Genomic DNA, 11,435 nt, shown 5'->3' on the forward strand with positions numbered 1-11,435 from the left:
TAATAGGGTACTTGACTGGGTCAAAGATAAATTATAAAATATTTTTCCATAAAAATAGAAGCCTAATACGATTAAAAAACAGTCTCATTTTACGTTTCGACTTATTTTCGAATTTTATTTATGAATTTAGTAACAATAAGTTAACATTTGACCGCTTTTATTGATGACGTCACGGGACAGTATTTCCATACAAACTATCAGGAAAACTTTTGGCGTTTCGTAAAAAGTATCTCATTTGACTTTAATTGGCACTATAATCAGTCGGCCATAATGCAACAATATTAATTGTCCAAACCTTTTTTTTTACTGTACAACACACATTTTCTTTTGCAGTTGTACTAAACAAGTAATGTTGTTCCCAGAAATAAAAGAGATGTCTTTTTGGAATTGTTGTTTCATTTTAAAACGAAACCAACTTTCGAATGAAATTATTGGATATATCAGAGATTACATGAATAGACTTATTTATATTGTAGGTACTTACATATTTGTTTTTATTTTGACGTCACTTGTAGTTTGCGCAGGTTTGTCCAGATGGCATTAACTACTACGTTGCGTTGGTGCGGAGCAAACGAAGATTGAATTACATAAGGTGACAACTACACTATCATAAATCATTTACACAGTCTAATCAATGACATCAATTAGAAAATGTAGCTGTGTTTAAACTTAAGTAAATTATGTGGACACATTACGGTGCAACGGATTTTTGTTTATTTATTCAATGTTTTAACATTTCTTCATTTGATTTCAGTATCGAAATAGAATTCAGGATTCTTCGTCGTCGAGCTGAAGTGAATTTTAAGTTAATGCCTAACCGTGGTGCTGAGTCCTGTACACACCATCTAATTTTATTTTAAGTTATACCTCCCTTTCTTTTTCAGCGGATACGCAAATGTCAATAATTAGGGTGTGTATGCAGGAATCCAGGCCATTGCCAGGGATTGGGAGTAAATTTTAAAACGGACAAAAATATATATCTACTTATATTTTCATAGTTTTTATACATTTATATTTCAAGTTTGATTTATAATATAAACTATAAATTGTATGTTACAGTGAATGAGTATTGTAATCAGTCGTATATGGCGTGATTTAGATATTCTATTTATATTGAACTACGTTTTTTAATCTGATTTAATTATTTTTTTAGGTAGGTAATGTTTTATTTTTAATATAATCTATTATAGAAAAATCTTTTGGTATCAAATATAAATAATTTTGCTGGCCCTGGTCTTACGAGTTCGCCTACTTTAATATAATATTGAGCATCTTATAATATCAACAAATTAAAAAATATATAAGTACTTAAATCTAAAATAGATAGGTACCTACTTTTATATTGTATGGCGACATCTACTCAGAGGAGAGAAATACGCGAAAGCATTATTTAATTCAATAGTCATATTTTGTGTAATCTAAAATGTGTCTGTTTATGTCGTTATTATTTTGAAACATCATGAAATTGAGTCTAGACGTGAGAGAACTTACGCCACCGTAAATACACGTAATTTCGGTGGCGTATTTTTGTATTGTATGTCTAAGGTGAGTTTACGCCACCGAAACCAACTGTATGTAAATTCACCCACGTCTATATCTGATGAGTTACATTACGTCCTGCTGTTAATCACAGCAAGCGTAACAACGATGACATGGTTTCATGACGAGCATTCGTAGAATTTCTCTCTGCGTCTGAGTGAACGGCAAGCAGCACTGTAGTTATGTTAGTTCATGCTGTGGCCGGTAGATGGCGACGCCGGCGCACCTCGTTGTCTACCGAGCGTGGCGTGGTCGTGGTAGTGGTGGTGGTGGCCGGATCCAGTCCTTTAATCTCGAATGGCCCGCGGAACAGCGGCCGGAACAAACGGAGGAATGACTGGTAGCGCACCGCTGAGTTCTGAAACGCATACGAAGGAACATCTATTATATGTATTCGTCAGGCACTGAAGTTCATTTCGATCAAGAGTCGAAGAACAATGTAAGTACGTGGAAAGGCGAAAAGGTATTATTTTTAAATAGGGAAAATAGGGCATAGTAAGGACTTTTGACTGATGTTTAAACATCAAACACACTTCAACTTCACAAACGATAACATCAAATAGAAAATTAAATGACAAGTGTAACATTTACCTGTATGACGTCACCAATGATCTTAGTAGTGCGGATCAGCAACGACACGGACGGCCCAAACAGGTTCCCCGGGAAGTCCAGGCTGACCTTGTTCCGGTCGAAGACTGGTATACCGTCCGTGGTAGTGGAGATCTGCGCCTGCGCCTGGCGCTGCACCCGCATCACCGACGACGATCCGCGAGAGCGGCTCGGGCTCGCCTGGCGCTGCCACGTAGTGCCACTCTGCGCACACGCATACACTCAGCCTCACATGTCTACCGTGGCCGCCCTCACCCTCATGCCTATCTTCCTAACCATCTCTGTGTACTATACGAGCTTGAAGTCTGATTGTCATGTTTATTCTCGTCAAGATTGTACGTACCTTACTTAACAATTTTTCGGAGTAGTTCAAGAAACATTCATTTAAATAAACACTCACCCGCTGAACCGGTTATCTAATTTTTCCGTCCTACTTTTAATGTGTAGCCTTAAAATGGCCCTTACAGCAATTTATTCTAGTAGCATACAGTTAGTGTTAATTTTGTAAACTGGTTCCTATACGAGTGTACCGTTCATTTATTTTTATGGAGCGTGAAAATATGACTGCAAGTGTTTAGTTGTGTAAGTTCACTACCAGTTCGTCACACTTCATCATTGCATTCTATGCATGAAAGTGGGAAATGCATTGTTGCTTAGCGTTGGCCGTGGTAATTTGTACCCATACATCTGCTGGTTTCGCAATATTTTATAGCGGCCGTAAAGCTGCGCCGCATTTGAAAGTTTAAATTCTGTTTCATTACAAAACAAAACGATTAATGAATAAGAAAGAAAAACAAACAGATTTTTTAAGTTATTTTTTATTTTATACATATCAATCTTTTGGGATCATTAACATATATATTTTTTAAATTTCAATAATATTACTGATTTTAATTCTAATTTAGAATAATTGGTAAGTATTTGTGGGTTTTAAGGACAGGCGAGCGGAACTATCTAAGTACTAATTAGTGTATTAAATTTGTAACATAATATCAAAACTATTTAAATCAATCAGCTAATTGTGAAAGGTGAGAAGGTCGATTGGAACGGTGATTTGAGTTTGATTTGCATTTATAACTACATTTGCCGTTGAATGTGTGCGTGACTGGTCTACCAAGGATACGCGCTACGGTGAGGCTACGGCCTACGGAATTGCTACGTGCTACGACGTTACTACACACAAACATATGGGTGTCTACAGATTTGAATAAAATTAAACATTAATAAGAGCAGTTCAACAGATTTATAATATTAGTTACACACGAAACCATGCAATTGGCAAGAATAATTATTACGAGAGTACCTCAACCCTCCAATATTTATATATTATGGCATTTGTTAGTGGGATTCACAGGTACTCGTTAAAACATTTTTTCATCGCCAAACTATTTATAATGCAATTGCTTAATGCAATATTTCACAAATTAAAAGCAAATTACCTTTAGGAAGGTCACATGATATCCGTTTTGAAGTTTAGCCATGGAATTTAAGTAATAATAACTACGGGCAATACGTTCTCGCTTCGCGATTAGATTTATTTACTATAGCTAAGGACAAGCTGCCGACTAGAATAGTGTATATACAGGCACGAATTCAATTAGATAAAGATAGTATAATGACTAGAGGAAGGAGGTGATTGAGTTTAATTTCGTATTTTTTGCGACTTTTGAACCACACTTTTAAGGATAAAAAGTGTAAAAGGCGGATTTTGACAACAACACGACATGCAGTGGAAATATCTATTGAACTCTACATAGATATTCAATTCGTGCTACAATTATCTACATAAATCTACCATTGAAGTATCTACAGCTTGTGACATTGTGGTCAAGTTTCATTTTTCATCTTTTATATTATACAAGCGTTATTGAAATTTCTGAAACTATCATACAACAATACAATTGTGCGATGTCAGTAAGCATAAAACGTGACCACAAATGAAGGTGCGGTGGGGACAGGGTGCAGACGTGCAAACAAACAAACACTTGGAAGGAAACATTTAATATCACCAGCATTCACCTAAAAACTATTTACATTATAAATACAAGGCGCATGATGCGGCTCGCTACTGGGAAGACCGCGGACTGTACAGGCGGTCGGCACAGGGGAGGAGAGAGAGCTTGCATACACTACGACACTCGGCACGACACTTACCCCAAAACAATTAGCGTCTTCTTACACGTTGTTGAAGCATTATGGTATTAGTCGAGCGACCGTCAATACACGCGGAAAATTTATTTAACACTAGCTAAACTTCGAAACACCGGTGTTGTAGTGTATTAAAGCGAGAAAGGCAAGGAGATCACGAGTCGTCCTCTTCCGAGGAGTCGACGGTCTCAACGGTGGCCCCGGCTCCGGCACCGCCGCCTGATGACGACCCCGACAGGGAGGTGACGAGCGAGATGATCGAGCCCAGACCGGAGCCCCCACCTTGTCCGCTGGAGCCCCCGGACGCGCCGCCCAGCAGCCCCGTCACCGCCTGGATCTTGGGGCCGAGCAGCTGTAGTTTGGGCCCCAGCACTTGTCCCACGATGCCGCTCAGCGAGCCCAGACCGCTCTGCGGCGCTTCAATACCATACTGTTTGTTGATTTCTATGTTCTTTCTGTCCAACGTGTCCACGAACCGCGTCTTCGCGTCGATTAATGAGTTGATTTTCTAGAACATAAACCACTTTCTTATTGTGTGAATACAAACAAGATTGAATGTTTATTAATATAAGTACTTTGTTTTTATAAAGCATAAGTTTATTTATTATATCCGTTTGAATAATATAACGGCAAATGTTTTTTATATATTCTTTTAAGTTTATTTTAATTTGGAGAATGTACTCACCCCGAAGACGAAGCCGAGTACGGCGTTCTTGATACCGAACTTGGCCTGCGTGACGCCCTCCAGCTTGCGCTTCTCCCGCGTCTGCTCCTCGCCCTCGGCGCCCTGTGCACACACACACGTGTCACTACACACACACAAGCACCGACACCACTACACCAGCACCACCAACACCATTACCACACCGCACCACCACTATGAAGCACTCCACCACCAAGCCGCGATATATAAATTATATGGCGATAAATATAATCATCCAAATGCAATGGATTGAGTCAAATGCGCCATGAATTTGTATTGACAAACAGTCGAACGGTACGTTGTTATAACTAAATCATATTTTATGAAGTTTCAAACATTTTATAAAACTGGTCATATCATCCAAAAGATTTTGACCAAGATGTGGACGTTTTTGACGCTGAATAATTATAATATATTATTGCGACGTCATATTCATCGCATAAATCAAGTTGTAGCTGTCCTTGTTTTGATCCTAAATGCAGCCAGTGCAGTATGTAACACGAATTACAACCTACTTATATGTGATATGTGCTTTATGCTACATCGGAACCCCGAGTGGTTCAGCGAACGCGCTCCGAATACATTAGCCGTGCGAAGGTTACGCCTTCACCGATTAGTTATTGAGGACTTGAAGTAGATACCAAAGTATCGTACTTCTACTTTAGCTTTAGTGCCAGTTTTTTTTATTTCTTAATACTTGTTGTCATTATAATTATACAATTTAATTACTTTGAATTTTTGTTACTTATTCCGACCGAATGATGTCTGTTGGAAAGTAATTTTCGTGAATGTAATAAAATTTGATTTGATTGGTCTCCTTTGATAGGCAACCCAAGAAGGGTTTTCCAGGAAATGGTTTCGTGACGATAGTAAGGTCAAGATGGTATATACAATGTTCGTTAAGCGTTTGTGCAAGAGATGTCGCACAAGTTTAGGTGAAGTGACGCAAGCGGCGACCTCTGCGCCCGCTTGCACAACACTACATAGCCACACACTCAACCCAACACGATAAACACGCATTATTTATTTTTCTTTTTCACATAACTATTTAAACAAATCTCTGCTTACTATTGTCTGTATTAAACAACGAACAATTGAAGATCATTAAAGTAGGAAGGTAAGTTCCTAGACAAAGTTGCTTGTACTAAAATTGTTTGATTTTAGTAGCAGGTTGAATGTTGTCAAACCGAGTGGCATAACGCAGCAGTAGCTAGTTATGGCAGGTGGCTCGCAGGCTGGGTCGAGGTCGCCCGCCTCTCGTTCACTGCCTCATTAGTGTAATCACACACCGAACTCCCTGAAACGCTCCTTCTCTAGTTTTATTCACCGAGTCTATGTTATTAATCAAATTATAATCGACAAAAACGCAACAGTTCAACTAACTACAGAATGTACGTGAGAGAATTAAAGGAACCTGATGCACTCAACTAAATATCTGTTGGATGTGACCTTTATGAAAATTATATCTAACTTGTATGTATTTATCTAGATTTATAGTGAATAATGGTACAAAACCGAACAGTGCACCGCGTTCTCATCACCTGGTTGCATAACTTGATGCAGTATCGCAATTCGCTGGGAACATGAATAAAAAGCTTTCTTGCATTCAATGCACTCTCAGAACCGATAACTATCCGAGCCTTACCTGGCACACATAGCGGTTGAAAGGCGTATAAATGTACCCACTTAAGACCTTGATTCCAATTAATTTAATACATAATAATACTTTTGCACATGTAAAATTAGAACGTTCGAAATTCTATTCAGGTTTTTAGCTAACATATTAGGTTTAAGTCGATATTCCAAGGTTCTGCCTGTAGCTAAAACATGCTCAATTAATCTCTAGTTTTACTGATTGGTAGCAAGTAATAATACTTAAGATTGCGTGATATTCAATAAAACATGCGAAATTTTCCATCTGAGTATCTATTTATTTCTATAACCTAATTTTTTTCTTAAGAGAACTTTTAGCGAGTTGGTTGTATAATTTAGTGGAGTTGTATAGTTTGGAGTCACCTACATTATGCTCACAGGCGAGCGTTAAGATAACCATTATATAATGAGAATCAGTACGCTTACACCTAGTACTGAATTTGCTCTCAAGATTGGCCTTTGGCCAGCCGTAGCATGAGATTTAATCGCATGATGGGCTGAATAGATAGAGTGCGGCCATATTTTTATAACTGCAATAAAAGACACATAGGTGCTAATTCCTCCAGACACCATCTTATTTTAAGTTATTACCTGTCATTTTCTTATCCCCGAAAAGAAAAGAGACGGGTAATCGGCAGGCATAAAATTTATGGAACACACTTCAATTTTAGGCACAAATCTTAAACAACCCTCTAAAAATTTTACATTGGCTTTTACATTTGTCTTTATTTAATCTGAATCACTGGTAGAAAAGTAGAAAATTATTTAAGAATATATTAAGTACCCTAATAGTGCATAAGAATAAGATAGAGAGATAAAGTTGTATCTAGGATGATGGCCACATTTGGGCTATTAAATAATTACTAAGTATACAGTGATGATAAACCCAATTCACGCTTGTAATCCCGTCAGGATGGATAAAACCAGAGAAAGGACGTAAGCCAACATTTGGCGCATCACATTTTTGTCTCTTTGTAACAAACAATACTCGTATGATAGAGACTCCATACTATAATAATATTACTATCTTTCTATTAAGTAACTCATTCTGGCTAAGAGTACTTACAATGGGTTTTTAAGAACTTTTTGTTTTCATTAGTTTATTTATAAATCCAACAAACTACAGTCACCTGCTTCTTTAAACGGTCAGTTATCTTGGCATATGTTTGCACCAAGGCTTAAACTGTATGTATGTATGTATGGAATGTAAATAATTTAATGACAAGTACGTATATAGCGGGACAGTGTACTGTTTCATTTATAACTCCTAACGAACAAAGTATAAACTAAGAATTTAAACTAATCTATACAACAGGAGTACGAAATGTAAAAAAAGTAATTAACTTCCCGTATATTGTATATCTAATAAACATTTTCCCTTCCGGATTTGACAAATCGAATAGGTATTGATTCCGCGTATAGTGAATAGTAGGCAGACAACACTTTAATATTACACGTCATTTTGAACGATTTTTCAGTATTGCTGATTAAAAATAAATAAAATGCATTCTTTCAAAATTAATAATAGAAATAAACTAATGGTTTCTGACATAAACTAAAGAGGGTTGTTATCGACAAGGTAAAAATCTTCCTGACAGTCAATCAACATACAACATTGAATACTACTATAACAAGAAGTGATCTAATATTTCTTATCAATAGGGTTAAATAAAAGTTTTTTGATGTAACTCATGAAACATTATTATACCCTCTTAAAGAATGTGTTCACTCATTGATATTGATATTTCCAAATTACGGATTGAATGAACACTGCTTCTTCTATCGTGTGACTTGTGAGGTGGATTACCAACCTCAGCAACCCTGGTGTCATGGTCATTATTGAGCCGCCAAAGGCCCCTGACATAGCTCATGTAAAGATTACTCACTCACATCAGTAAGAATTAACCGGGACCAACGGCTTAACATGCCTTCTGAAGCACGGATCATCTTACTTTCGGACAATCAGGTGATCAACCTGTAATGTCCTAACAAAACTAAGGATCACAAAGTGATTATTATGATATGTCTCCACCGGGATTCGAACCCGGGACCTCCGGATCGTGAGCCCAGCGCTCAACCACTGGACCACAGAGGCCGTTATTGAATGAACACGAGAGTAAATTAAAAATCTGTACCTTTTGAATTACTAATCAGACGCATCACACGTGCTCTGACACATTATTTTTTTTGTAATGTAAATTGACGTACGAATACTCCAATTCAGAACATTTTAACTCTTAAATACTTCTAAATATATTTATTCTATTAAAATATTGTCAGTAATACAATTATGTCCTACATTATTCGTACCTACATAAATCATGAATGTTTAAACTATTGTCGTCGTCACGCATACCACAGGCTCATTATCTAATGGCAACTATTTGATAATTGACGAGGAACGTGTATGCGCCGGTAGTGAAAGCTAGTCCTGTATCATTTGCCTGCAGGTATATTGTATATCTCAACACAAACGAGGTAATATTACGAAAGGGCAGTGAGACCCGTCCTTGAACATTACCTCAGCAGTTATGGTAATAAACACCAACTATTTACTATGAGACCAGAATTTAAATATCATATGTAATGTCTTGTCAATGCAACGGTAGCATATAAATGTACAATTAATTTGCAAAGTGTGAATGTTACCACCACAAATTTTTGAGGCAGAAATTCGGTTAGTACTGACTTATTATATAATGATATTATGTCATTAATTAAATATATACAGTTTACGATTACTTCAGAGACTGTCAAGCTCGTATGTGTATGCAGAAGCGGTAGCGGAAGATAGAGGAAGGCGAGGTAGACCACGACCTCTGCATCGACGAGGGACCATTATGTAACAAAACGCCTGAATACTCTCACCAATCAATATTGCCACCATGAATATCAGCAATACATCAAAGTAATACCAAAATGAAAGAAAGAGATAAAAGGTGTTTTATTACATGATATAATAGCGGTCAACAAGATCATTACAATATTAACAACTGAAACAAGACGATCTCCTTTCGCAACGGTGAGAACTACATACAAAACATCTTATTACGGGTATGTTGGCTAATGTTCGGCTTTACTCAATAGGCCAATCGTTATATCTTTCTTCATAGTAATTAAGTAGTACGGCTGCCGCTCTCGAGGCAAGCGGTAACTGGCTGAACACTGATGATCATCGGGGAGACCATGTTGGCAGCAGAGCCATCGTTACGTCAGGCCTAATGTTTACTATTGTTGGTTTTGTGGTGAAAAACACGCAGTGGTCAGTCTGCGGCACTGCGCTTGCTTGCGCTTACGCAACGAACGCCGGTGGCGGGGTGATACACGCGCGCCCGATTGGCGTCCGCCGGCTGCCCGACACCCGCTTGAAGTTCACGCGCCACATGCGCTCTATGTACCCATTGCTGACTCTACTTAATCAATATCTAATACTGATAGTAAATAGGTCTAAAGTTTTTATGTAAGTAATTTGGAAAGTATGAGCCAGAACTTAAATTTAATCAGCCCAGAAAAAACATATGGATATTTTGTAAACAATAATCATAGAAACTCACGAAGTAACCATCACTATTCTACATCAGCCGGGATGCTCCAGTGCGACAAATCAGTTCTTATGTGGGCCATAGAACGCAATATGGATTCATACAAAAAAGCTATCCGGTCTAGGGAAACAATGTTAAGTGCACTGTGAGGTCACTCGCATGATTTCAGCATTTCACATGCACGCTTGTGGAGGAAGTCGGTTTCATGAGTTGGTATTGGTACCTTCGCATAGCCGGCAGTGTAGCGTAGCGTAGGAAATGTAAATGGTCATACCTCTAGGGGCTGTAGTGTGTTGTCGTCGGCGAGTTGCCTGCGCGCGCGCACGTGCGGGGGCGGCGCGGCGGCGGCGAGCGCGAGGGAGGCGAGCAACAGGAGCGCGAGCGAGCGTGCGGCGAGCATGGTGCAGGAGCGAGGACTGGCTGGTGACCGCGCGCCGCCGCCGCCGCCGCCGCCAGCGCAGCGCGTGAAGGGGACCCGCAGTGGGGATGCGCGCGTCCTCCACACACAGTTGCACAAATGCTCACCGCGTCGCACCCGCGCCCGCCGCTGACGTCTCACATCGCATGCAACACACACGGATATCCACCTAACCTCCCTAAATATCCAATTGCAAAATGCACCTCTCGATCTACTTAACATTTGCGAAATTAAATTGAATCAACTTTGATTCCTAAGTTTTTACCTTTCTTTCCTATGCCTTCCATACTCCAATCGGTCGATAAATATGTAGTAATTTTTCAATGAGGAAAATCCTTAGATTTCCTACATCTTAATGTAGGTAAAATGATAATAATCTTTGTGTGCGTCAAGCTAGCGGCCTCAAAAAAAAAAATGGGCACGAAAAAATAATTTGACCATACCAAAAAATAGTACTCTTATTGAAAAAAATAGTACCTGTTGTAAAAAAATTAGTACCATCACGGTTCTGGATTTATAGCCATGTTTTATTGCACTTGCTAGCTTGACGGTGAGCGAAATTTGGCGAGAGTTAACGACAAGGTCTTTCGCTTTGATTTAAACGCCAAAAAATAGTATCGAAATAGTACTCACCCCCTGCAAAATACCGAAAGTAGTACTTCAACGGTTCCAAAGTTATAAAGGCAGTTCTTTGATCCCGCTAGCTTGACGTTTTGAAAATACCTATTATCTGGGGAACGCTTGCATACTTCAGTATGTAACTAATGTCAATAAACTCGTATGAAATAGTACTCCCTACCATCATAATTTTGATCCGATTCTC

General features: G+C 38.6%; 1 protein-coding gene across 2 annotated transcripts; it reads right to left on the reverse strand.

Moving 5' to 3' along the window:
• Positions 1-1,144: 1,144 nt before the first annotated feature.
• Positions 1,145-10,663, reverse strand: LOC126380486 (uncharacterized). Of its 2 annotated transcripts, none has more exons than XM_050029929.1 (3): positions 10,469-10,663; positions 2,131-2,352; positions 1,145-1,897 (listed from the first exon to the last, which is right to left on the reverse strand). In XM_050029929.1, the coding sequence occupies exons 1-3, from the start codon at positions 10,592-10,594 to the stop codon at positions 1,730-1,732; spliced, it is 516 nt and encodes a 171-aa protein (XP_049885886.1). In that variant the 5' UTR covers positions 10,595-10,663; the 3' UTR covers positions 1,145-1,729. The 2 variants fall into 2 exon arrangements, with proteins under 2 accessions (XP_049885886.1, XP_049885885.1); XM_050029928.1 differs by lacking the exons at positions 1,145-1,897; positions 2,131-2,352 and adding exons at positions 4,134-4,804; positions 4,982-5,083 and having other exon boundaries at positions 10,469-10,631.
• Between the last annotated feature and the right edge of the window lie 772 nt (positions 10,664-11,435).

The sequence above is a fragment of the Pectinophora gossypiella genome, chromosome Z (genome assembly GCF_024362695.1).
Source record: "Pectinophora gossypiella chromosome Z, ilPecGoss1.1, whole genome shotgun sequence".
Lineage (NCBI taxonomy): Eukaryota > Metazoa > Arthropoda > Insecta > Lepidoptera > Gelechiidae > Pectinophora > Pectinophora gossypiella.